At 52.1% G+C, this 27,570-nt stretch overlaps 1 protein-coding gene across 1 annotated transcript; it reads right to left on the bottom strand.

The window, feature by feature from the left end:
- Positions 1-9: 9 nt before the first annotated feature.
- On the bottom strand, positions 10-27,570 carry LOC115834077 (protein Daple; the record flags this gene model as incomplete). The annotated part of the gene is made up of 12 exons (XM_030808857.1): positions 10-234; positions 1,882-1,971; positions 5,487-5,632; positions 8,615-8,801; positions 11,243-11,386; positions 15,172-15,449; positions 17,536-17,697; positions 18,812-19,000; positions 20,130-20,271; positions 21,631-21,758; positions 24,847-25,917; positions 27,433-27,570. Coding segments are annotated over 12 exons (2,900 nt in total), but the record flags the coding sequence as incomplete, so codon positions are not given.

Below are 27,570 nucleotides of genomic sequence, written 5' to 3'. Positions count from 1 at the left end.
CCCGCAGACCCGTTGTGGGCGTCAAGCTCTTCTGCACAGTTGGAGCCCAGTGCGGGGTTGTCGGGGTTCTCGGCCTGTGATCTGAGCGGCTGAGAGGCCGCCGGCGAGGCAGGGTCTGAGGACTCCGTCTGCCAGGGAGGGCTGTCCACGGTGGATTTTAAGCGTTCCCTCGAACCCTCTTTCTTTGGTTTGATGAGTTTGACTAAGGCTTTGGCTCCAATCCAGTGGTTCTTCCTGGTTAGAAGTAGATGTTTAGGACATAGCCAGCCCTCCCACACACCCCCAGTGGGTCCCTGGTTCCCTAACATGGGCTGGGATGTTCTTCCCCAGTCTGGGAAGCTCGGCCACTCACGTGGGGTTCAGGACAATGATGCTCATGACCATGGTAATCATATTTGGGGCTCAGGAGCTAGAACCTAATTCGCAGTTTGGCGCAGGGCTGGGGATGGTAGAAGCATGTGCATCGTGACAGAAATCGACTCTAGTCTCCCAGGATGAAGGAAGTGATGCCGTGCTTAATTTAGTTGGCAATTTTTCTGTCAAAAAGCAATATCCATGAATCTCATTTTCTGCTAAAGTTAATAATCAGTGAAATAAGCTGGCATTCCCTTGACTCCTCCCTGGCACTGAGTAATCTGGGTGAGGTGGAGAGGGCAGAGGAGAGCAGGCTGTTTGATTAAAAATCAGTGCATTTAAAGAGTAAGCAATAACATCACAGTGAGCTGGACACCGAGGGCATCCTGGTGTGACATGAAGAGAACCCCGCCTGGGCTCTCACCCCGACTCTGAAACTAAACAGCACCTATTTTTATATTATCACTCCAGTTTCTCATCTTGGCTTCAATTTCTGTGTCAAACAGAAGTTTCAGACCGAGGTTCTGGCCCAGGCATGGTGGCTCACGCCTGTAACACCAGCACTTTGGGAGACCGAGGCGGGTGGATCACTTGAGGTCAGGAGTTCGAGACCAGCCTGGCCAACATGGTGAAACCCCATCTCTACTAAAAATACAAAAATTAGGTAGGCGTGGTGGCACATGCCTGTAATCCCAGCTACTCGGGAGGGTGAGGCAGGAGGATGGCTTCAACCTGGGAATCGGAGGTTGCAGTGAGCTGAGACTGTGCCATTGCACTCCAACCTGGATGTCACAGCGAGACTCTGTCTCAAACAAAACAAAACAAAAAGCACACACACAAAAACCAAAAACAGACTTCGGAAATTCTGTGCTTCTGGATTCCCAGAGAGACATCAAGGGATCTGCGGTGATTTTGACTTCAAGGCTGGGCCAGGACAATCCGAAGGGACAATTCCTAGGGCTCAGGCCGTGGACAAGGGGCAGCACTGCTAGGCTGGGCCAGCTCCACTCGGGGGGAGCTGCTGCTCTCTGGGAAGAGACATGTCCATGAAGCCACCCTGAGGTTCTGTGAATTCAGAAAAATCTGCGCAAGGTCAAAAGGTTCCCATATTTGAAGACCATGAGGGCTGGGCCAAGTGTGCTGCCCAAGCATCCTCTCCAAAACAGGAACATGGGTGTCCACGTCATGTTTAGTCCTGAGACAAAAACCTGACAAGGCAGCCCTGCCATCCTGCTTGAGTGACTCCAGGACCACGGATGCTCTGCCCCCTTAAAAAGGCTCACAGCTAAATGAAGCCTGTGTCTCACTGGGGTCACCAGGCATTGGCCACCCCTCAAAGGACAAGCTACAGTACAGAGGCAGGCTGAAAGGATTCTAAACTCTCTCTGATGTGGGAGACATCTGTGCACAGGTGATCCGTCACAGTGGATGGTGCGGGGCCTGCCCTAGATGGCTGCTTTCATCCTGTGCACAGAAAAGGAAGCTTTTAAGTTCTGTCTTTATGTCACTACACTTAAATCAACTCACTTCTTTGGAGGAGGATCATAGAACTTGTATTGATCCATGATTTTTTCTTCCAGCTTTTCCTTATGTCTTCGTAAGGCATTTAATTTGTCTCTGTGAACATAGGAGAAAGAAAACCTATCAATCCAATTTTAAATCAAACAAGTGAATTTACTCATCAGCCCAGCCTGGAACCTTGTGCACCCAGGGCTGGTATTTTTCCAGGATTGAGATGAGGGTGCTCATCACCGTCATGGTCATTGAGTTTGGAATACGTGAATGGAGGCATGTGCTGTGGGTTCAGGGAGCTGTATGACCCTGAGATTTACTGAAGCCCCTGGGACCCAGCTGTGAGCGAGCTCAAGGCAGCAAACTTCTAACGATCTGAAAACTCACGCTCAGAAGACCCAAGGATTTTCCTTCCAGGTTGTTCAAGACGTGGGGTGCTCCTGGGGTCAGGCAGAAGCTACCCCCTGGTTGGAGAGGGGGGCGGGGTTCAGGGGGTACATATTAACAACACCTGGGCAGTGAGGTTGAAAAAGTCAGCTCAGCAAAGTCAGATGTGTGACTCAGGCCCGTTCCTACTCAGAAGCAAACTCAGAAGCTTTCAGGGGCCAGAAAGAGAAGTTAATGAGGACAGCAGGGCTGGAGAAACCAGGGGCCCTGGTGGGGACTACAGTAGCTCCTGTGCTGCCAACTCCGGCAGACCCCACTGCCACAGGGGAATGAACCAGGGCAAGGCGGGGCGGACTTCCCAAGACACCAGATGCCCAGATGATGAAGCCAAATCTCCCGATTCCTAAATATTGGAAATTGGGCCACTTTTCAAAAACCCTGCCAGGGACCAAAGAGATATCTCTTAAATCTTGGGCGGGCTCAAGCACCTCTGCTTACCGGGGAGACCTTGGCCTTCCTCATACAAACAGAAAGCTTCTGTTTGCACTTAGGGAGTCATGGGGCTGCGTCCACAGTGCATTTGGAGCCACGCTGCCCATGGTACTAAGGACTGCTGCCCACTCATGCCTCAGCGCTGGGTGGTCTTGAGAGCCCAGACCCTTGGTTTCCTCGTCTAAAAATGAGGCCTTACATGAGAGGTAACAGCTCATTCTCGAAGCTGCCAAGGTCCTGCCCCAACTGAGGGCTTTCCCAAGAGCTCGCGATGAGGTGAGCCCCTGTAACAAGTGACCCCAGCCACGCTCCGCTCCCAGTCCCTTGACTCGACATCTGTGTGCTGGTGTTCTGTGCTCACGGCCGTGCTGCTGAGCCTTAAGCCTTGAGTGCCTCATGGCTGGGGTTGGCCCCACAGACTCACACAAACTCCAGGGCCCGGAGCAGGCCCCAGGAAACCTGCCAACCCGCTGGCCTGGAGTAGACACTGTCTAATGCAAAAACGTCATCAAATAATCCCCCTGAGTGCTCCTATACTTCTTCCAGTTAGCACCTGCCCAACCTCTGCTGGCGATTTTTATCACTGGGATTATAGAGGGCCAACTTCAGGGTCATTTCCACCCCACAATTACAGTGTGCTTTTACATACAAACCATCCTCCCGAAGGTGGCATGCCAGCCCTAGACACGTAGGTGAAGCCGACAGAATAACAAAGGAGCATCGTTACATCAGAGAGCTGGGACAGCACACCAGTGTTCACTGTGACCACAGTGACCACGTCCCACCACAAGCACGTCCCTTCTTGCCTTCCCCACACTGATGCCGGCACACCAACGCCTGCCCGGACGCCAACACCAGCCATTCCTGACCACGTGGAAGGACAGCCCAACCACCATGGCTAGGACCCAGAAACCACTGTAGATTCTTGATTCCTCGACTTCTGAACCACAAGATTCCTGGCAGCAGGGTTCGTCCTCTTGCCTTCTATTTCTGGAAGCTTCCCTGGCCCTGCCAGACTAGTATCCCTTCCAAAACAACTCCAGGAATCCAACATCTTTAGCTGGACATGGAAGCTACCACAGCTGAGCGCCCACCTCCTTTTCCAGCCCTCTCTCTGGATGCCCCCTGCACATTCCCCGCACTCAGACCACCTGCCACAGCTCACCTTCCCATCCTCACCTGCCACAGCTCACCTTCCCATCCTCACCTGCCACAGCCCACCTTCCTGTCCCCTCGCCTGCCACGGCCCACCTTCCTGTCCTCACCTGCCACGGCCCACCTTCCTGTCCCCTCGCCTGCCACGGCCCACCTTCCTGTCCTCACCTGCCACAGCCCATCTTCCTATCCCCTCGCCTGCCACGGCCCACCTTCCCATTTTCACCTGCCACGGCCCACCTTCCCATCCTCACCTGCCACAGCTCACCTTCCTTCCTCACCTGCACGGCCACCTTCCTTCCTCCCTGCCACGGCCACCTTCCCTCCTCACCTGCCACGGCCCACCTTCCCATCCTCACTTGCCACGGCCACCTTCCGTCCCTCACCTGCCACGGCCCACCTTCCTGCCCCTCGCCTGCCACAGCACACCTTCCTGTCCCCTCGCCTGCCACGGCCCACCTTCCTGTCCCCTCGCCTGCCACGGCCCACCTTCCTCCTCACCTGCCACGGCCCACCTTCCCGTCCTCACCTGCCACGGCCCACCTTCCCATCCTCACCTGCCACAGCTCACCTTCCTGTCCCCTCACCTGCCACGGCCCACCTTCCTGCCCCCTCGCCTGCCACAGCACACCTTCCTGTCCCCTCGCCTGCCACGGCCCACCTTCCTGTCCCCTCGCCTGCCACGGCCCACCTCCTGTGGGCCTCCCCCAGACCCCCCGGGGTAGCTGCGGACTTCAAATCCCCTTTTTTTTTTTTTTGAGACGGAGTCTTGCTCTGTCGCTCAGGCTGGAGTGCAGTGGCGCAATCTCGGCTCACTGCAAGCTCCGCCTCCCGGGTTCACGCCATTCTCCTGCCTCAGCCTCTCCGAGTAGCTGGGACTACAGGCGCCCCCACCACGCCTGGCTAATTTTGTATTTTTAGTAGAGACGGGTTTCACTGTGGTCTCGATCTTCTGACCTCGTGATCCGCCCGCCTCGGCCTCCCAAAGTGCTGGGATTACAAGCGTGAGCCCCCGCGCCCGGCTTACTATACTTTCAGGGATCATTTCTATAGTATGTTCCAAATCCCCCTATGTTTTTTTCCACGTTTCATGTAACCCTTCACATCTGGCTGGTAATGGACAAAGCTCTGTTCACATCTTACCTCCCCCTACTGGTTCCTGGCTATCAGGGAACTGGTTCTGTGCACCTCACAGGGCCCACCGAGCCCACTTCCCTCCATCCAGGGGAACACAGGCAGGTGCACAGCACTCATTCCCAGCCTTCAGTTTGAATTCTCCCCCTTGAGATACTTCAGTGTTCTCATGATTTTTTCAAGTGAATTTAACTCTAGAAGTAGAGAAAAGAAGTTTCTGGTGGTGGAAAGCGCCTCTGAAAGAGCAAACAAAAGCCAACTGAGAACTCTAGAAACTGAGAACATTCCAGGAAACTACGGGCAGTCCGTGTTGGTGATCGGTCTGTGCCCTGCCCTCAGGATCCCAATGGGCCCAAGGGCTCCTCTCTGCATGGGAAGCCAGGACCTCCAGAGACTGAGGACGTGCAGCTGTGGTGAGGGTGCGGAGAGGGGTTCAGGGACTCCCTGCTTACATGTACTGCTTCTGCTCCTCATGGTACTGCTCCTTGTTCTCCATGTTCTGCTCCAGAAGCATCTGGTTCTGCTGGCTCAACAGCTGGATCTGGCTCAGCAGGTGATGATTTTCTTCCTCCAAGTTCCCCTTGAGACGGGAGAGCAGCTAGAACACAGACCAATAGCGTCTCAGACACCACGTGACCCAGTGTTCCCACTGCTGGGAACCTGCTCCCAAAGGAAGAAGGCCACTGCACAGAGATGTTCAACGCAGCATAATCTACACCAGTGGAAACTTGGAAAGGGCCAAACGGCCAATAACATGGGAATGGCTGAGTTCCCTCTGCAGCTGCACTGTCCAATCCAGATGTCCCTGGCAACGTGGCGACTGAGCAGTAAAATGCAGCTAGTCCGAATCACGATGCACAAGTGCAAAATATGCAACAGATTTTGAAGGCTTAATACAAATAAAAAGAATACGAAAAATCTCATCAATAATGTTTTTGTTTGTTTTGAGATGGAGTTTTGCTCTTGTTGCCCAGGCTGGAGTGGAGTGGCATGATCTCAGCTCACTGCAACCTCCGCCTCCTGGCTTCAAGTGATTCTCCTGCCTCAGCCTCCTGAGCCTCAGCTGGGATTACAGGCGCATGCCACCACACCCAGCTAATGTTTTGTATTTTTAGTAGAGATGGGGTTTCATCATGTTGGCCAGGCTGGTCTCAAACTCCTGACCTCAGGTGATCCACCCGCTTCGGCCTCCCAAAGTGCTGGGATTACAGGCGTGAACCACCGCGCCTGGCCTGAAGTCTGCCAACTTCTGTTCTAGAGTATGATTGGGGTGCAATGGGAAAATCACAGGCTTTGGATTCCAATGCGTGACTATGAGAAAGGAGGATGGGCTCGTGGGGCCACCGTAAGGATTGAGTAACATAGAGGAGAACACAGCAAAATGCCTGGTACACCGGAGGTGGGAAACACAGGCTGTCCCCTCCTCTTCACCCCATTAGCACTTCTAACTTTGACTTCACCATTAAGAGAAAAATCAAAATTCTACCTGTCTTGAATATAATTATACATAATTTATGTATACAGTGAGAAGAACTGGAAGGGAAAAGGAGGTGAAGCTATGGCATTTTTTCACTAAAAATACTTCTGTGATTGCCACCGCTATATTGCTTGGGCAGCAATTAAAACAAATACCATAATAAAGCATTAGTCTCCCCAGTGTAGAGAACTGCATGAGGCTTGGGAGTCAGGCACGTCACAAACGTGGCAAGTGAGCGGTCTGCAGGGTGAAAGGCCGTCCCTGGAAACTCAGCTTTGGCCCAATGGAAAGACCCTGTATGGCCGGGGGGGTCCCAGGGAACCAAGCCGGCCGGGCCCCGCCCTTCAGCCCAAGTCCATGATCCTGAGGACCAGTGCATCCCAGTAACGATGGGGGAGCTGCTCTTCCACCTCATTAGATGCAGGGCAACAAACCAACCCAATGTAAGGCATATGGGCTCCTGGAGAGAGGCGGGGTGGGAGGAGCGGCGAGCACGGCTCCGAGCACAGCCACGCCCTCATCACTTCGCTCATGCTGCTTCGCTTCTGCCACAGGGTGAACCATGTCCCCAAAATTCGTACAGTGAAGCCCTAAGCCCCAGTCCCTAGCATGGGACTGCATTTGGAGACAGGGTCCAGAAAGAGGCCATTAAGTTAAAATGAAGCTGCCGTGAGGGTGGGCTCTGATCCAATCTCACTGATGTCCTTTCAAGAAAAGGAAATTTCGACACATAGATACTGGGAATGAGCTCGCACAGAGAAAAGAGCACTGCCTGCAAGCCAAGGAGATGCCTTGGGAGAAACCAGCCCTGCCGGTTCACGGATCATGGACGTCCAGCCTCCCAACCGGGAGAAACCCACTTCTGCTGCTTAAGCCACCCGGCTGGTGGTCTTTTGCTCCTCCAGCCCAGGGAGACAAACATGGCTTCCATCTGTGGCCTGTTTGGGGGCACTGGTTTGTGCTGGACCTGGAGTTCCGCTGAACCCCTCCCCAAAAGCCACCATCCCGACCACAGCCCTTCCCTCGTCCCCTCTCATGACCTGTGTTCCACCCTGAGTGAATCATCAGCATCTTCCAAAAAGTACCCCCGTCCATTTCTGTGCAAATCAGTCCTTCCCATGCAAAGCCTACCACATATGTCCAGCTCTTGCCAGTACTTCACTTCACCACAAGTGGGACCTTTTCCACAGGGCCTGCGCTGCAGCCCCTGACCTGAAACCTCCTGGAAAATCCTGACGCACCTGCCTGTGACAGCATAGCCCCTGGGGGCCAGGATTCCACAGGCAGTGCCGTGGCCTTTGCCTCCATCCTGCCTCCACCCCCGTGGGGCCCTCAGGGTCCCAGGGTCTCTCATTCTCAGGGGGCAACACGAGACCTGGGTGGGTGGCCGTGACAAGGCATCTTGGCACCCTGCGCCTCGGTTTCCTCATTTGTGATGTCTCACAGGGCTACCGAGGGGTCTGGGCAAAAGGCGTCTGAGACTGTTTCTCGATAAAAGAGCAAACCTTGTCCTGAGGTGCCAGCTGTCCCTGGGGCTGTCCAGGAGGTGGGGTGAGACCTACGTGCTCCTCCCTGCCAGACCTGCCTCACCAGCCTTCCATGTGCTGAGGTCTGTTAAGATCTCATCTGGAGAGGGTCTTGCTGCTTGAGGCCATTTCCAACCTTGCGTACTAGAAGGGACGGCTCTGGAAGCCGGGGACTCCTGAGTGAGCTCCGTCCCAGAGGCAGCCACACCCCAAAATGGAGCAAATTCACACCACTTCTCTAGGACAGTGTGACTACTGAACTGAAGAGATGCAGGAAGACAGTGTAGACACAGCCAAGAGGATCGAGATAAAACATCATCAACCGTCCCCACTGTGCCTCTCCCGACCCTGCAAAAGGCGACGGTCAGACAGGGGTGTTTTTGTATATAGTCCCACCAGAAGCCGCATTGACCCCGTCAGCACCTCTGGCTTCACCGCAGCCTCTGTGCCACCTCCACACATTTGTGTCTTCGAGCACAAATGCCCATGAGGACCCCTCACAGCCTGGCTGAGCCCTGGACTGTCCCCTTGGGGGACTCATCCCTGTCTCCCGAGGCTCCCCTGGCGCGGGCCTCACCTCACAGTGGTTGTCCAGCTTGGTCAGCGAGATGTCCATGGCCTGGTGCTGCTCCTTCAGCTCGTCGAAGCGGGCCTGCCAGAGGTTGAGCTCCAGCTGTGCGTTGTTCAGTGAGGTTTTCAGCTCCTTGGTGTGGGCGTGCAGCTCCTCGTACTCCCCCTTCAGCTGGTGGTGCAGGAAATTGACCCTGGAGGGGGAAGAGTCACAGGGCAAAGGAGCTGAAGAGCCTGCCAAACAGGTAACGGCCCAGAGACCTGGGCTATGTCCCAGCTCTGACAGTGGCAGTCTGTGCAACCTTAGACAAAAGCACAACCTCTCTGGGCCTCTTTTTCCCCCCATGTGTAAAATAAGGAGCTTGAACAAAACTGTCCACCAGCAAACTGTGTACTTTGGGGTTGCATGAGGGTACCCCTGATGCCACCACACTGAGCCTCCAGGAAGACCGAGCAGGCAAGCTCAGACATGTGTTTCAACACAGCATCACTGCTACGATCTCTTCTATGCTACAGCTTTGGTATCTGTGTACACTTGAAAAACAGGATTCTGCTGTTTAAAAAATATTTAAACCACTGAACTAGACCATTTTTGCTCTAAAATTCTATGTCTCTGCCCAGTTCTTCTTCCCAATTCCAAGCCCCTTTCTAATTTCGGCTCCTGAGATAAAGTGTGAGATGGTGTGTATTATGTAAATCTACTAAAATTGCCATCATCAAAACAACTATTATCCAACTGGGGGTTCTCTGGAGATTTGTATCAGAAAGCTCAAATTACCAGGGTCTTGTGGACTTGATTTGGACATAGACGTGTCTTATTTGGCCTGTACAATTTTACTTTTTAAAAACAAATTAGTTGGCCAGGTATGGTGGCTCATGCCTGTAATCCCAGCACTCTGGGAGGCTGAGGAGGGAGGATCACTTGAGGCCAGTTCCACAGCAGCCTAGGCAACATAGTGAGACCCCCATCTCTGCAAAAAGTAGAAAAAAGTTGCCGGGAACCCGGGAGGTGGAGCTTGCGGTGAGCCAAGATCGCGCCACTGCACTCCAGCCTGGCGACAGAGCGAGACTCCGTCTCAAAAAAAACCGTTGCTGGGCACAGTGATGCACACCTGTGCTCCCAGCTACCTGGGAGGCTGGGCTGGGAGGATCACTTAGGCCCAGGGAGTTGAGGCTGCAGTGAGCCATGCTCATGCCACTCCAGCCTCAGTGGCTGAGCAAGATCCCATCTCAAAAAAAAAAAAAAAAAATTTAGTTGCCAGCATTAAAAATTTGAAGTTTACATCAATCCCAAACATTCAGGTTCTCTTAAATTATAAAAAACAAAAGGCTGCCCAGGCAGTCCCGGGCCTGCCTCCAGCTGGTGGCCTTTGCTGGAGCCAATTCTCTGCTGCCCTTTTAGACAATGTGCGTTCTCCGTTCTACGGTCTGTGGTCTGTGTCTGGTACTGTTTTACCCATGTGCTTTATTTACCTGGGGAGCCAAGGTAGAGTTTCTAACCCCCCGTATACATGAACTCGAGTATGTGCGAGGAGGAAGAATTTGATACGGTCAAGGCTTTGCAATGAGACAGGACCTGGATTCCATCCTGACTCTGCTATTCACTAGAAACACTGACTGGGAACAAGTTATTTAATGTCTCTCAACCTGTTTCCTCACCTGTTTAAAATAAAGCCAAAAAGATAATAATAGTATAGTCGATTCTCATTACGTGTGGTAGTCACGTTCTATAAAGTTACTGTAAACACTGAATTAGTGAACAGCGAAGCATCCAGCCTCAGGAAAAAATACAGAATTAGGTTCCCGGGAGCCTCTGGTCACATTTTTGTTACTTGATCAATACATAACCTTGTTTTATGTGGGTTTCTGTTTAAAGATACCTTATGTAACATACTCACAGCCAACAGCACAGCACTGTAACTCATGCCTGAACAAAGCTTATCTAAGACTTTTTTCTCTGTAAGGCACATCACAGCCACCTTCTGTTTAGGGACATGAAACAGCACTTCAGTACTACAATTGGAGGTCATTTTAAACAGCAAAGTCACTTCCCGAAAGCACAAAATGTGAAAACCGTGGCACTGAAGAGATTCTGAAAGGGACATTTGTTTGCAGTAGGGGCTGAAACAAGAAGGCAGCGTGTTGTCGTGTGTGCCCTCAGCTGGGAAGGTGCGCATCCAGCGACTCCCGCATTTCACCACTCTGTGCGTGTCCACGAAAGCCCCACGGAGACTGGTCTTGGGGCGGCAAATAAAACTTTAGCAAGTAGGTGGATTCACAAATAGGAGTTCTGTGAATCATGAGGAATCTGAAGTTTCTCCTTCATGAGCATGAGGTGGGCTTAAGCCAGATGATGAATTCACCTGTTCCTGATGCAATCCTCACCACAAGGGTGGGAGGGGAGAACCACCTAACTCAGACGACACTCCATCCCCAGGTGTCACCTGAGTGCTCGCAGGCCAGCAACCAGCTAGAGTTACCCTTTAGCTTATTTTACCCACCCAGCTGTTCACATAACAAGGGATAAAAATCCATGACCGCCAGGGGACTCGACCTTCTCAGTGGTTGCTATGCAAGGAGGGTCTGAACAGAATCCTGGATGCTGCTACATGCAGGGCCGGGCGCCAGCGCTCACCTGTCCAGCTCGCCCCGCAGCCTCTGGTTCTCGCCCACGGCGAGGGCGTTTGTCCTCTGTTCCTGCTGCAGCGCCTCTCGCTCAGTGGTCAAGACCTTCTCCCGCTCCTCCAGCTCCGCCTTGTGCTTCAGCATGTCACCGTGCCTGTTGGAGGGACACATCTGCTGTGAGTCTGGCCAGGGCCTTCTTTTCCTACAGGTAACTCACATCGCGGAGGATCTGCGTGCCTCCTGTGAGAAAATGGGATTCCTCTGGAGAGTCTCTCTGCAGAAGTGAGGGGCATGAGGCAGGGAGCAGACGGGGAGCGCGGCCGCTGGGAGCCATGTCAAGGCCAGAGCCGAGCCCTGGAGCCCAGAATCCTCTTCCTCCAGCCCAATCTGTCTCCATAGTCCCTCCATGCCCTGATAAAGCAGTCACTCTTCCTTTAGCCACCTGACAATGCGATGACTACATTTGCTAAGCTCCACGCCCTTCTCTTTTAGGGAATTATAAATAAGCTACTAGGTAGTTCACTAAGCACAAATAAATCTAAGAGAAACCACAAAACAAACAGTGGAATTCCACTGCACATCACAGCTAATCCCACCCTCCAAGGGCTGGAGAAGCCTCTCCCTCTCCCCTTAGGAGCCCGCATCCACTTGTTCTTAGTCTGGCCTTCCCCAAGAGACAGAGGCTCACCCAGGAGCTGCCAGGGACTAGTTGTTGTCACATACACACAGCAGCTCTCCTCGGGCCCCTTAGCCACAGCCCTCACCGTCCCCACAACTTTCTCCTTACCCTCCAGGCTCTAGTCTTCTCCAGGCTCTTATCTAACTTTGTTGGCTGCACTGGCCATCTCTGGGGGGCAAATACAATGATGTAGCCCCATAGGCCCCGGCCCCTCCCCCTCCCAGCCTGTTTCAACCTTGTGTGTTCACGGGTGACCCAGGATCTCCTAGCAGACTGGAAGTGTTGAGAAGTCTGAGGCACAGCCTCCTGATCTTCCCCATTCAGGCAAATTCTTCGCCACAGACCCCTTCCTGAGTGTCTCACACCCAAAGACAATCTGACAGAGACTAGCCAGTGTTCCTGGGGTTTCCAGCCTTTCTCTTCAGGACTCCACTGTACCTTGTTGGAAAAGCACATTCATCAAGCATGTCTCTAACCATCAGCAATGACCCAAGTGTAGGGCAGAAACTTTATAACTCTTACTCACCAGTGAATCCCCGTGTGATGAATGACACATAGTGAATGCTTGTTAGAGCAATGAGTGAGTGAGCATCTCCGATTTAAGTGTCAAATGAGAAGGAGAGAAAACCATCATCCTTGTGTGCCATGTACCTACACTCCTAAACCTGTAGCCCTGCTGCAGACACAGCAAGGGAGCCTCCAGTCATCTGTCCAACCAGCAAAAAGCACTGAGTAACTACCACATGCTGTACTGAGCAAGGACTTGCAGGGAAAACAACAGTCCAAACTCCACCTGCCAAAACCTTTGCCCTCTGAATGCACATTAAGAATACAATAAGGGGCCAGGCGCGGTGGCTTACGCCTGTAATCCCAGCATTTTGGGAGACCGAGGCAGGTGGATCACTTAAGGTTGGGAGTTCAAAATCAGCCTGGTCAACATGGTGAAACCCAGTCTCTACTAAAAAATACAAAAATTAGCTGGGTGTGGTGGTGCATGCCTGCAGTCCCAGCTACTTGGGAGGCTGAGGTAGGAGGATTGCTCGAACCCAGGAGGTGGAGGCTGCTGTGAGCCAAGATCGCTCCACTGCACTCCAGCCTGGGCGACAGAGCGAGACTCCATCTCAAAATAAAGAAAGAAAGAAAGAATACAATACGACATTAGTTAACATGACATAACATAACGCTAAGAATAAGGCACGTGCGTGCCTGGTGAGTGCTGGGCATCATGCTGGTATCAGACTTACACGAATGCTTCATTAGTTTGTCAGCTGGGTGCAGCTCCCACCACGTCTAGACACAGCACCATGTACACAATAAATGTCACACAAATAACAAGATGGGTGGGGGGAAGATGAGGGAGAGATCAAAGTGCCAAGAGACAGAATATGCTACTTTAGGCCGGAAGGAGTAGTCTTATAGTTTCAGACGCCTCAACAGCCCCTGAAGGATGGAGATCTGGATGGATAAAAGGGATGAAGAACTCCAGATAGAGATAAAAAGGAAGCACTTGGTAAGTGAATAAATGAATGTCATCACCACCCATGAACCACAAGCATCATCAGCACCCACACAAGGTTTTTGTGATTCAGTGACATTTGTGGCTCCTGACCGTGGAGATGTCCTCCCCGTTCCCACCTTGAAGAACCAGTGATCACTTAGCCATATTGTTGAGGCTGCTCCAAAGGAAATATCCTCAGCAGGGCCATTTCCCAGGCAAAGGAAGTAGATCTTGCTCCCTCTGTTGTACTCCAAGTATCTGAGAGCCTCTCTTTAAGCCATGTCTCTCTCATGCATCAGATTCAGGTGCACATCACACCTGTCCCTCAGACTCTGGAGAGCAGCATCCTACCTCTCCTAGCCCTCCCTGGATCCTGCCATGCCCTGTGCAGGTGCCTGGTGCCATCACTGATTAGCAGGAGACAGAATCCCAGCCAAGATTGGCTGACTTAATGAGTACAAAACCCAAGACCATGAACTGTCAAGAGTGCAAAGATGTGTGCATTTCAACGTAAGTAAGTTTTACCTGTAAAAAATGGGGTGAGGGGGTGGAGAGTGGGAGATGCACATGAAATGAGAACGGCAGGACATAAATGACTGTCGAGAGTGCATGATGCATACACAAGAGTTTCACTAAATGATTCTCTTTACTTTCTATATGTTCGGAAGTTTCCATAACTAAAGGTTAAAAATGAAAGAAATAAAGCGAGACCTTGACATGAAAAGAGAAGAGCTGGGAGGCCAGAGAAGGCACACCCCTACAAACAGAGCCGTGGAGAGTTCCCTCGTTATTTCTGTTTTGGGGAGAAAAGAGAGAGAAGAGAATCCCTAGGGATCAGGGCCCCAAAGGCCCACTGGAAGTAGCAGAGGCACCCCCTTCTCCGCACAGGACCCCCTCTTGCTACTGTCTCCAGTTAAACAAATTCCAAATTGTTGAAGGTAATGTTTATTTCCTTCCCTTTGGGAAAGCTCAGGTGCCCCAACAATGGGAAGCAGCCGGCCAAGAGATTTCCGGCAGGGGAGGGCTGGGGAAGTCCCAGTCCTCCGAGCAGCCTGGCAGACTCCCCAAGCCTGGCCCCAGGTCCCACTGCAGGCCTACCCAGTGGCCCCACCTCCACCCTCCTTCACCTCCCCTCCCCACACACCCTGCTTCTCCCCCGAGCCCTGCCTCTCCTCCAGGCTCTACCCGTCTCCTGAGACCCTGCCTCTGCTCCAGGCTCCACCTCTCCTCCAGGCTCCACCCCTCCCACGAGGCCCCGCCTCTCCTCCAGGCTCCACCCATCTCCCCCAGGCCCTGCCTTTCCCACAGGTCCTACCCATCTCCCCCATACCGTGCCTTTCCCACAGGTCCTACCCATCTCCCCGAGACCCTGCCTCTCTCTCCAGGCTCCACCTCTTTCCCCAGGCTCTGCCTCTCCTCCAGGCTCCACCCCTCCCCAGGCCCCACCTCTTCTCCTGCTCCACCCCTCTCATGGGCCCCCCCGCCTCTCCTCCAAGCTCCACTCATCTCCCCCAGGCCCCGCCTTTCCCCCAGGTCTCACCCATCTCCCCAGACCCTGCCTCTCCTCCAGGCTCCACCCCTCTCCCCAGGCCCCACCTCTCCTCCAGGCTTCATCACTCTCCCCCAGGTCCCACCCATCTCCTCCAGGCTCCACCCATTTCCCCAGGCCCTGCCTCTACCCAGGCCCCACCTTTCCCCCTGGGCCCAGCCTCTCCTCTGGACTCTACCCCTCCCCAAACCCCCTTCCTTCCCCAGGCCCCACCTCTCCCCGAGCTCCTTGTGCTCCAGCTCCAGGTTCCGATGCAGTGTCTTCAGGCAGCTGTGCTGGCGGATGAGGGCCTCGTACTCGGCCGATTGCCGCTCGTGCAGCGTGCCCAGGTGCTCGTGGTCCTGCAGCAGGGCCTCGTAGGCCGCTGTAAGCTGCTCCTGCTGCCTCTGCAGGCTTTCGTTCTCCGTCTCCTTGGCCGTGTGGTGGTTCTGCAGCAGCGTGTACTGCGCGGTGAGCGCGGCGCTCTGGGAGCTCAGCGTGGAGTTCTCCACCTGCCGAGATGGAGAAGCGCGGCATGGCGCAGGCCCTACAGTCAGCGAGGAGGGCTGGGGAGCAGGTCAAATGCTGGAGCAGACACGAAAATAGCCGGGACCCTCAGGGCAGAAGACCCAGAGGGTACCCAGGACGGCTGTTCCAGAACTTAAGGAACTGCTGTGGGAAGGGGACTAAACCGCATAGACGGACACTCAGAGGGTGCTTCAGTCCTGAGCCACTCGCCACAGATGTGAGCTGCTGGGGCAGATGATGTCCTTTCCCTGGATAACTCCCTTGTGTGCTGTGCCCTCTTTGGCTATTTTTTAAAAACCTCTTTTCAGCTGACTGTGGTGGCTCAGGCTTGTAATCCCAGGACTTCAGGAAGCAGAAGCAGGAGGATCACTTGAGCCAAATAATTCAAGACCAGCCTGAGCAACATAGTGAGACCCCATCTCTACAAAAAAAAAAGTATTTTTAACTTAGCTGGGCATGGTGCTGTATGCCTGCAGTCCCAGCTACTTGGGAGGCTGAGGCAGGAGGATTGCTTGAGCCCAGGAGTTGGAGGTTATAGTGAGCTATGATTACAGCACTGCACTCCAGCCTGGGTGACAGAGTGAAACCCTGTCTCTTACAATGAAAACAAAACCTATTTTCTAGAACAAGTAGACAGAATATCTGTAAATAAGGATATAGAATACCTGAACAATACTGTCAACCTACTTAACATAATTGATATTTGTATCCCTCTCCATCCAACAACATCCAAAATCATCAGAAAACTGAAGAGGAAGGAATACTTCCCAAATCATTTTATGAAGCCAGAATTACCCTGATATTAAAACCAGATTAAGACTGTAAGAAAAATTCAAAATAGTAAGTCAATATACTATTTTCTTGTTACCAGAACAAATTCCAATTTCTTTGCCAAACAGTTTCCTGTTGATTGTCCTTGCCCCATAAGTTACATATTTTCAAACTTTTCTCAGAAACTGCAATAAAAGGCCAGGTGTGGTGGCTCACGCCTGTAATCCCAGCACTTTGGGAGGTGAGATGGGTGGATCATTTGAGGTCAGGAGTTCGGGACCAGCCTGGCTAACTTAGTGAAATCCCATTTCTACTAAAGATACAAAAATTAGCCAAGGCACAAGAATCACTTGAACCTGGGAGGTGGGGCTTGCAGTGAGCCGAGATCTCACCACTGCACTCCAGCCTGGGTGACAGAGTGAGACTCCACCTCGAAACAAACAAACAAAAACTGCAATAAATAATTTATTTTCCCACAGTCTACAAGCGATAAATGAAAACAAGCATCTGAAGTGGCACACGACCTAGTTGTGCTTGATGCTCTCAACAGTCTGGGAGCCACTTCATATCCTACACTTCCCTCTTAGAAATGAAAAATTCACATTAGCTTAAAAGGAAAGAGTTCTGGCCAGGCGCGGTGGCTCACGCTTGTAATCCCAGCACTTTGGGAGGCCGAGGCGGGCGGACCACGAGGTCAGGAGATTGAGACCACGGTGAAACCCGGTCTCTACTAAAAATACAAAAAAAAATTAGCCAGGTGTGGTGGCAGGCGCCTGTAGTCCCAGCTACTCAGAGAGGCTGAGGCAGGAGAATGGCGTGAACCCGGGAGGCGGAGCTTGCAGTGAGCTAAGATCGCGCCACTGCACTCCAGCCTGGGTGACAGAGCAAGACTCCGTCTCAAAAAAAAGAAAGAGTTCTGCCAGGTTCTACAGTAAAGAAACCTGGTTTCTTGGTTTAACTTTGTTAAACCAAGCTTAATCCTGAAACCTCTTTTCCAAGTCAGTCCTTATAACACCTCAAGGAAAAGACTGGAAAACATGGACAAGAATGCAAGTGAAAGGAGAGAAATGAAATGAAAATGGCCCATGCAGCCATTTTCTCAATCACTGAAAATGGCTTAAAAACTGTCACCCCCTTCACTGATCACTGTTTACAGCGGGTCTATTAACAAAATCCCAAACTGCTTTGTGCTTGATCTGCTGCTTTTGAGGAGTCCTAATGCCCCCAGTTGGTTCCCAGGCGCCACAGATAAACATCCCGCCGGGCTTGTGGACCACTGGCACTGGGGGCCCCGCTCACCTGCAGCTTGGCGGTCTGGGTCTGCAGCGTGGTGTTGTGCTCCTGCAGGAAGGCGCTCTGTTTCTGCAGTGTCAAGATCTGGCTGCTGAAGGTCACGTTCTGGGTCTCCAGGTGCTGCAGCTGTTCCTTGAGCAGCTGCTTCTCAGCCTGCAGAGCTGCGTTCTAGAAGATCGGGAGGCATGAGCAAATCAAACTCCAACTGGGTAAATGCTAACTGGCCACAGGTACTTGGGTTGTGATGAACCCTCAAAAGTTGATGTTTTGGGAGCCAAAGCAAGGGGTCTGCTGGATGAGGGCAGTATATTTTCTCTCTTTGAAAAAGATAATCGGCAGGATTTTTTTAAAAGGCTACACATCATGGGAACACTGCCTGAGACCTGCGTATCTAAGTGGGAGGTGAATGCATGCTGGAGTTAAAGCTGTTTCCTTTGTCTCTTTAATGCTTTCCTTTGTTTTCTGTTGAACACCCTAAGAGTGCATTTCTGTGAGCTAGTTCCAACTCCCATTGACTCCAACCCTGAGTATCTCACAGGACAGGGAGTCAAAGCCTTAGGCTACAGCCTTACTCAGAGGTGACAGCAAGTAGAATAAGGCACTTCACATTACATGAGACTAATAAAGACCATGTTAAAGTTTGCCACCAACTGGGCTGAGGGCCAGGACCTGTAGTCTTTTACTATCCCTTATTAGCATGGGGCTTTGGGTCAAGTCTCTGAAATTCTGTTTTAGCTTTATAATCAATCAAATAATGAAAATCACCACTCTGAACTTCATAAAGTCATTGTTGAAAATCAAAGTCAGAGGTACGGACGTGCATTAGTAGACTTTTTCTAGAAAGGGCCAGATAGGAAATACTTTTGGGTTTGCCAGCCATGGGGTTTCCATCTCGACCTAAAGTATCACTGGCACTGTAGGGGAAGCAGCCCCAGACAACCTGTAAACAATGGGCATGACTGTCTGCTAATAAAACTTTATTTACAAAAGCAGGCGGGGGCTGGAGTTTGCCAATCCTTGGTACTGGGCACTGAAAGACACAACACTACAGGAAGAGGCTGAATTGCCATGAAGACTGTGTGTGCCCCTGATGTGAGAATCACTGAAGGGACCTCAAATGAAGAAGGGCCCACGGGACCTGCAACTCAAGACGTGTCCAACTAGATAGATCTGGCGAAATCTCTTGTGTTCTTTACAGCAATGACAAGTCATCAATAGGACTACTGATAAGGCAGTCTCTCTCTCTGTCCCCGATGGACCATGCCCAGGCCAGCCCACTCACATTCCGCTCCAGCTCGATGGCCCAGTCCTTCACTCGGAGAAGCTCCATGGTGGCTTCCTTGTGGCCGGGCCCCCAGGCCTCCTTCCCCTGGTGACTGGCGGCTGTCTTCCCCGCAGAGTGCTTGAAAGAGTTCTGCAAATGCTGCCCCTCTCCCTGGTTCTGCCTGAGGGTCTCACACTCCTTCTTCAGCTACAGGCGTGACAATGAGCAAGGAGGCTTTAGGCGGAAGCAGCCTGGCCTGGAGCCCCGAGTGAGTGGCTGAGGGCAGCCTGCACCACACCCTCCACACTCCCCATACTCCCGCCCTGGTGCATGTAAGCCGCGTGTAAGCCAGACGCGCTTCTTTGAGGGGAAGGTACCAACCCTCTGCCCTATATTTTCCCTTCCCTTCCGGAGAGGACAGGGAGGTGGGGGCCTGCAACCCGTTCCTGCCTCAGTCCCTGCTTTAGCTATGTGGCCTCCTGCTTTCCTGAGCCTCAGTTATCCACTCCCTCAAACAGAGGTGAGGCTGAGGATACAGGAGGTGAACAGGGGCGAGGTCTCAAAGCCCCTGCTGGCACTGGAGCAGCTTCATCCAGATTCCTATTCAGTCCCGCAGCCAAGAAGCATGGCACGTGTTCAAAACTGAGGCTGGAAGAGTGTGTGTGTGGAAGGGGGGAGTGTGCACACCTGATCACCTGTGAGAGTGTGCACATTGAGAGCACGTGTCGGGTGTGTACACCTGTGTGTGAGGAGCATGTGTCTGTGTGGAGTGTGCACACACATGGTGGGCACATGGATAATACATGTGTGTGTGTAGAGAGCATGCATGTACATGTGTAAGGAGCGTGTGCATATGTATGTCGAGAGTATGTGTGGAGAACACACATCTATATGCGTGTGGAAAGTGTGTTCACACACGTGGCACATACGTGTGCATGCATGCACCCAGAAGTAGACATGTGCATGTCCTCACGAGTCCCCATGCACCCATCTGTCTCATTGGAGGGCGCCCGTGAGACTCTGCAGGCCGTTGCTCAGTGCCCAACGTGCAGTTTCATGGGGGGCTCTCAGGGGTGTTCCCATATCTTGCCTGGTGGACTTGGTGCTGTTCTAGGCCACTGCCCGCCTCCCCGCAGTCCGGTGGCTCTTACTCTGGTTCTGTTTGGCCCCAGTGTGTGTGATTCTGAGGGTGGCTCCCTCAGTCACTCTGTGGTGCATCTACACCTGCCCTAGAAAATGAGTATCCAGGCCGCCCCACTGCTATACAGGTGAGGGGCTGGAAAGGGTGAGGCTGAGAATGGGCAGCTGGGCCCCACAGTGCAACCTCCACACTCACCATCTGCAGCTCACTCTCTAACTGGCGATTTAGGCTCGCTTTCTCTTCCATCTGTGCTTCTAAGAGCACAATCTTTTCTTCTTTCATGGCCAGTGTTGTTTTTAATGCTGATTCATTTCTGCCCTCCAAAATCTTGTATTTTCTGGAAAACACAAAGATACAATAGTATCGCTTATCTACTTCCTCTCCACAAGTTCCCAGTGTCCTCGCTGCCAACACATCACTCCTTCCATTAGGCTGGGTTAGAGAGCTGCAGCTTTTGATTCAGAAGAACTCACGAGCCAAAACTCATCTTCCCAGAGCCCTTTGGGGGTTCCCTGGGTAGAAATACCTGTGACACCTTCAAAGGCAACACCACGGCTGCAGTTTTACAGTCACTGTCTGAAGAAGTAATTATTATTGCCATTTTACCAAAGGGGAAACTAAGTCTCAGAAAGGTTAAGAAATTTGTCCAAGGTCACAGTGCTAGGTTAAGTGGTAAGTCTAAGGCCTTTCCACCAGAGGACTCCTACTATAAGGCATGTGGATCTCCTCGGTTACAAGTCCAGGAAAAGTCCAAGATGTTCGATTTCCCAAAAAAACAAGATCAGGCCGAGCACAGTGGCTCATGCCTGTAATCCCAGCACTTTGGGAGGCCAAGGCGGGAGGATCACTTGAGGTCAGGCGTTCCAGACCATTCTGGCCAACATGGTGAAACCCCGTCTCTACTAAAAAAATACAAAAATTAGCTGGGCATGGTGGCGCATGTCTGTAATCTCAGCTACTCAGGAGGCTGAGGCGTAAGAATCACTTAAAACCAGGAGGCAGAGGTTGCACTGAGCCGGGATTGTGCCACTGCACTCCTGCCTGGGTGACAGAGTGACACTTTGTCTCAAAACAACAACAAAACCCAATATGATTTAAGCAAGCATTGCAGGGAAAAACTGTAATAGTCTAATTTTTTAAAAAAATTAAGAAGCGTGGCTGGGAGCCGTGGCTCACACCTGTAATCCCAGCATTTTGGGAGGCTGAGGTGGGCAGATCACTTTGAGCTCAGGAGTTCAAGACCAGCCTGGCTAATATGGCAAAACCCCCTCTCTACGAAAAATACAAAGATTAGCCAGGTGTGGCGGTGCATGCCTGTGGTCCCAGCTAGGTAGTGGTCTCCAGCTGGGGCTGGAGGATCACTTGAACCCGGGAGGTGGACATGGAGGTAAGCCGAGATCATAACACTACACTCCAGCCTGGGCAACAGAGCCAGACCCTGTCTCAAAAAAAAAAAAAAAAAAAAAAAAAGAAGCTTTTTCATCAGACAAAATCTCCTTCCACACCTATCTGAGAACCTCAAGGAACAAGAGCTGGAACAGAAACAACCAAGGAACTTTGGGCTCAAGGAACTGCGTGAGGTCAGAGCCCTTGGCAGTACAGAGTTCATGGAGGTCTCAGGGGAGGGTGAGGAGCCTGCAGACTGAACAGCGGAGGAAGTGCTCCCACAATGGGGAGAGGGAGAGGAGGCCCTCACGTGTCACTGCCGCTGTCGTCCTCCTGCAGCAGCAGCTCCCTGTTGAGGCCGACCTTCTCCAGTTCCTGGCTCAGCTTGTCCAGCTCACTGCTGAGCTGCTGGCTCTTCAGCTTCTCGAGCACCAGGTCCTGGAATGATGGGGAGAGAGTACGAGATAGGAGCTCAGCAAAAGACGCAGGGAGGCCAGGCGCCAGCCCTGCCCGGGTGTGAGCAACTGTCCTCCCAGGCCACGGCTGCCTCCGTGTGGAGCGAGGGGACTCTGAACCCCAGGGATGCTCTTCCCGAGGAAAGCCAGTGAATGCACTTGTCCAGCCCACCTGGTGCTGAAAACAACCAGACCAGGTGGCAACATGTCAGGATGGATCTAATATGCCACTTCTCTAAGTCATGTATTTGAAATGCCACTTATGTTGACCTTTAAGTAGTGCATTTGATTTCTAATAATATGGCTGTCTTTTCAACAGAGCAACAAGTAATTAAAGGCCCCTTGTAGATACTTTGAAACAGAAAATGTGTAAAGAGGGGAAAGATTTTATTTTAAACCCTGGATCTGGTTTACTTTTCATTTTTTAGAGACAGCATCTTGCTCTGTTGCCTAGGCTGGAATGCAGTAGTGTGATCACAGCTCACTGCAGCCTTGAACTCCTGACTCAAGTGATCCTCCCCCCTCAGCCTCCTCAGTAGCTGGAATTACAGGTGTGTACCAGTACACCTGGCTAATTTTTAAGTTTTTTGTAGAGATGGGGTCTTGCTATATTTCTAGGTTGGTCTTGAACTCCTGGCCTCAAGCAATCTTTCTACCTTAGTCTTCCAAAGTGCTGGGATTACAGGCGTGAGCCACTGCACCTGGCCTTGGCCTACTTTTCAAAACGTGGGTGTTGAATGCATGTCGGTGGTTCACTTCCTCCACCCCAGTTTACGTCAGCATCTCTTTGTAGCTCTCTAGGTAGTGACTGTTTTCTGCCTGGTGTCACAGTCATTTGGATGCATGCTTAACCCTAACCGAATCCTCAGACCTGAAGGGCAGTGTGACAGAGACAGTGATGCTTACCACTTGCTCCCCAAAATTTCCCAGCCACCCTGTATCAGCTGAAGCCAGGTCACCAGCTCTGGCAAAGGGGCTGAGGTGGGAGTGATGTGGGTGACTTCCTGGCTGGAGCACAGAAGAGCCTATGTGTGACATTCAGCTGCCCTTTCACCTGCCATGGCAACCGCCCAAGCCTGGTGTTGAGACAGTGGAGCCATGAGATCAAAACAGCCTGGACTGCTGGGTCAAGCAGAGGACAAACTCCCTGAAGGGTCCCCTGGACTCTGGTGAGCAAGAGGTAAGCCTTGCCTGTGATAAGCTGCAGAGATGCTGGGGTTGGCTATCGTAGCACAGCCTAACTAACCTATGCTAACAAGCTGGGGCTCTGCCTGCGTTCTTATTTTGGATCTCTCTCCCACAGCACACAGAATTGTCTGCATGGATGGTCGGTCATCTTTTTCCAGTGTGGAGACTGCTCAGTGTTCACCAAACCCATTTCCTTCTCTTGTGTGGCATGTGGCACCCTGTGGTTGGGTGTGGCTGTGCTGCTGAGCCCCACCCATGCAGCGTGATCTTCCTCACTCTCTCTCTTCCTCCTCTACCCACCACACGCTGAGGAACCAGAAGAGGACTCCACTGGGGGTGCCCAAGCCTCAAGATGGCAGAAGCCAGGCGCCTGAACTGGGCCTTAAGTGCAGTGACTCCAGCGTCTGGCTTCTCCCATGTGGGCAGGGCCCCCACACTAGACCCTACACGAGTGAGATAAATGGTGCTGGGCTACTCAGCTGCTGAAGCCATTTCCCAGAGCAGCCATCTACTCACCCCAGCATACTAAACAAATGCCCAGGTGGCCCACACAACACTTACCAGGGTAAGGACAACATAGAATTCTGGAGGATTTTATATCCCTCAAGAGACTAACACGTTCACACTCTTTGACCCTGTAATTCCATTTCTGAGAATATACCCTAAAAAATAGTTTGATTCGTGAAGGTCTATGTGTACAAGGATGTCTAGTATTATTTAAAATAGTGGAAAATAGGATTCTAGGAAAAAGGTAATAAAATTTTAAAAATAAAAAAAACTTCAGGAAAGGATTCTAGGAAAAAAAAGTAATAAAATTTAAAAAAATAAGTAAAAATAAAATAGTGGAAAACACTAAAACAATCTAAACATCTAAAAGATAATTACAGTAAACCTATAGGATTAAATATCTTAGCCAGGTGCAGTGGCCCATGCCTGTAATCCCAGCACTCTGGGAGGCTGAGGCGGATGGATCCCCTGAGGTCAAGAGTTCAAGACCAGTCTGGCCAAGATGGCAAAACCGTGTCTCTACTGAAAATACAAAAATCAGCCAGGCGTGGTGGTGTGTGTCTGTAATCCCAGTACTCAGGACACTGAGGAAGGAGAATCACTTGAACCCAGGAGGTGGAGCCTGCAGTGAGCTGGGATCACACCACTGCACTCCAGCCTGGGTGACAAAACGAGATTCTGTCTCAAAAATAAGTAAGGGTTGGGCGCGGTGGCTCATGCCTGTAATCCCAGCACTTTGGGAGGCCGAGGCGGGTGGGTCACCTGAGGTCAGGTGTTCGAGACCAGCCTGGCCAACATGGTGAAAACCTGTCTCTACTAAAAATACAAAAAGATTAGAAGAGTGTGGTAGCATGCATCTGTAGTCCCAGCTACGTGGGATGCTGAGGCACGAGAATCACTTGAATCCAGGAGGCAGAGGTTGCAGTGAGCCAAGATCACGCGACAACACTCCAGCCTGGGTGACAGTGAGATTCCGTCTCAAAAATAAATAAATAAATAAAACAAATAAATATCTTACAGCCATTGGGAAGTTGTGGCTTTGAAATCTAAAATAACAAAAACCACAACATAATAAATAAAAACTGCAACAGCTCACCTGTGTGTAAGTATGACATCAAGCATGTGTCTGTATACATGAGGGAAAATGATGAAACGAAACAACCCAAACTATGAGGAACATTATCTCTGGGTCGTTAGATTGTAATACGTGGTATTTACTGGGTTCTTAGACCTTTAGGTATTGCTGTTTAGAATTAGATAAAGCATTTAAGGAGGACACATTGTCTTACTTCTCTCCTGAAACCATGCACCACAGAACCCACCGCCACCACCACCACCTGCCAATCCCCTTACAGGGGCCGCCTGTGTCCGCTCACCTCCCTCAGAGTCGTCAGTGTCCTTGCATGCACGGTGACTTGCTTGGTGAGGTCCCGGTTGTCCTTCTCCAGCTCCTTCAGCTTGCCGGCTGCGTCCCTGCAGCGGGCCAGCTCCTTGTCCAGTGCGCGGCTCTCCTTCTCGACGGCAGACAGTTTGGCAGTGCTATCATCCAAGACCGCGTCCTTGAGCTCCACCTGCTGCCACAGCCGCTTGGTCTCCTTCTCCAGCAGCTTCTTATCCTTCTCGAGCTGGGCCACCTCCTGCTCCAGGGCCTCCTTGTCCTTCTCGGCCTCCTCCAGCTGTGCATTGGCCAGCCGGAGGGCCTCCAGGTCCCGCTGCAGCACCTGGCGCTCGGCCTCCAGCTCGCCCAGCTCACTCTCCAGGGTCTGCGTCTTGTGGCTGCTGCTCTCCAGGCTCTGCTGCAGCCGGAGGTTCTCAGCGCTCACGCTCTGGTAGCTGAGCTCCAGGCGCTCTGACTTCTTGCCCAGCACCTTGAGCAGTTCCACGTTCTTCCTCAGCTCTTCCTTCTCACGCTCCAGCTGCTGGTTCTCCCTCTCCATCTGTGCCAGCTTGGTGCTGGTGAAGCACATGGTCTCCACTAGCCTGCGCAGCTCCAGGTTCTCTGCATCCAGCTGCTTGTTGTCACGCTCCAAGCCCTCAAGCTGCAGGGACACGTTCTGCAAGGTGTCCAGAGACTTCCTCAGTGTCCGGTTCTCCAGCTGCAGGCCCTGGCTCTCATGCTCCAGGGCCTCGACTTTCTCGGTGGCCGTCTCCAGGGAGGTCACCTTCCTGGCCAGCCTCCCGTTCTCCTCCTGGACTCGCTGCAGCTCCCTCTCCAGCTTCTCCGCCCGCTCCCCCTTCTCCTTGGCCTGCTCCAAGTCCCTGTGCAGCTGCCGCTTCTCAAACTCCAACTGGCTGAGCTTGCCATTGGCCTCCGTCACTGTATGATGGAGGGCTTTGTTCTCCTTCTCCACATCTTTCATGCGGGCCTCGCTGCTGACCTGCGATCTCTCCCGCAGCGACCACACGGCTCGGTTGAGGTGGTCCTTTTCCTGCTCAAGGTCCTTGATCTACGGGAAAACACAACAGGCACAACCCAGGCTGCTGCAGGAACCTATTTCAGTGACATGGGCTCACACTGGGGATGGGAGAGAGAAGGCCTTCAACAGCTGTCCTACCTGTGCTCAGACGCTGCCTGTGTGTTCCCCAGAGGCCTGGCAGACATGGGTGAGTGGGCACGGACACCGCCACTTAGATGGTTCAAGTCAGAATACACTCAGAGCAGCCAGGATGATTTTAAAATGTAAATTACATCTCTCACCCTCACTTAAGTTTCAGCCGTTTGTCTTGGTCTCTGGTGGCCGGGCCCTGCCCACCTCTGCAGCCTCTGCTTACACCACTCTCCACCTCCTGCTCACTGCTCCTAGCCCAGCTGACTGTGAACACTTTGCACATGCTGATCCCTCTGCCTGGAGTACTTTCCTCTGGCTATCTGCCTCACTTGCTCTTTCTCATACTTGGGGTCAGCTCCCCCAAAAGATCCTGGCATGATGATTCTAAGGTGGCCGTGTATCCCAGTATTCTCTCCCTCAGCACCCTATTCTCTCAGTAGCATCCTCCTGAGATCATCTTGCCTGTCACCTGGAAGTGTGCCTTCCTGGCTGGGAGCAACATCTGGGCAGGGCCCTGTCAGTCTGTTTACCATGCGCCATTCCAACCATCTTCTCCAGGCTTTTTATTCCTCTACTACAGACACCAAAAAGCTAAAATACTTGGGGCTGGGGATGGTGGCTCATGCCTGTAATCCCAACACCTTGAGAAGCTAAGACGGGAGGATCACTTGAGCCCAGGAGTACGAGACCAGCCTGGGCAACATTTCGAGATTCCATCTCTATTAAATTAAACAAAACAAAACAAAAACAAAAAACTAAAATACTTGGTACCCTGGCATTCTTTGCAGGCAGAGGTAGTTACACGTTAGTTCCGGCCAACGTGACGTCTACGGAGCATCCTTGGGAGGGTTTCCCTGTGCCGCTAAGCCCTCCACCTTTCTCCTGCTTGTACCTTAGGGATATGCAGCAGCCACTGCTAAGGCTGGTGGAGCTGTAGGCAAGAGGCCTGGTTCCTGATGGCATCCCTGAGCCACTACATCAGCCCTGGACTGCCTGCCCTGGGGCTGCCTGTAGTGTGAGGCAAATAAAACCACACGGGTTTGCCAGGGTTCTCAGCTGGTGCACTACGAGCATTTGCAGATGGAGTGTTCCTGCCCTGAGCACTGAAGAATGTGTAGCAGCATCCTTGGCCTCCACCCACTCCATGCCAGGAGCACCACCCCCTCTCTTCCCCTGGGTCACGACAATCAAAAATGTCTTGAGACATTGCCAAATGTCCCTTGGGAGGCAAAATTCACCCCACCTTTTCCCACCGCCAGTTGGGAAATTGAGAATTGCTGATTTAAGCTGCGGCTAAGCTAGGTAATGGATAATCCATGCATGCACAATACTGTAACAGGAATGGCTGTAATCCTGGCTCTCCATCTTGCAGGCAGGGGTTCTGGGAGAGGCGTTAGTGGTGGAGGCACCTACCTGCCTGGCTTTGTCAGCCTTCAGGGTCTCCATGTCACTCTGCAGCTGTTCCTTCTCTCTGATCAGCTCCTCACTGAGGGTCTCCAGGTCTTGGTTGCTCTGCTTTTCTCTCTCCAGCTGGGTTTGTAACTTTTCAAT

The sequence above is a fragment of the Nomascus leucogenys genome, unplaced genomic scaffold (assembly GCF_006542625.1).
Source record: "Nomascus leucogenys isolate Asia unplaced genomic scaffold, Asia_NLE_v1 000005F_29365955_qpdss1298457sc, whole genome shotgun sequence".
Taxonomy (NCBI): domain Eukaryota; kingdom Metazoa; phylum Chordata; class Mammalia; order Primates; family Hylobatidae; genus Nomascus; species Nomascus leucogenys.
The sequence above is the reverse complement of the archived record's forward strand: the minus strand, read 5'-3'. Positions and strand labels throughout refer to the sequence as shown.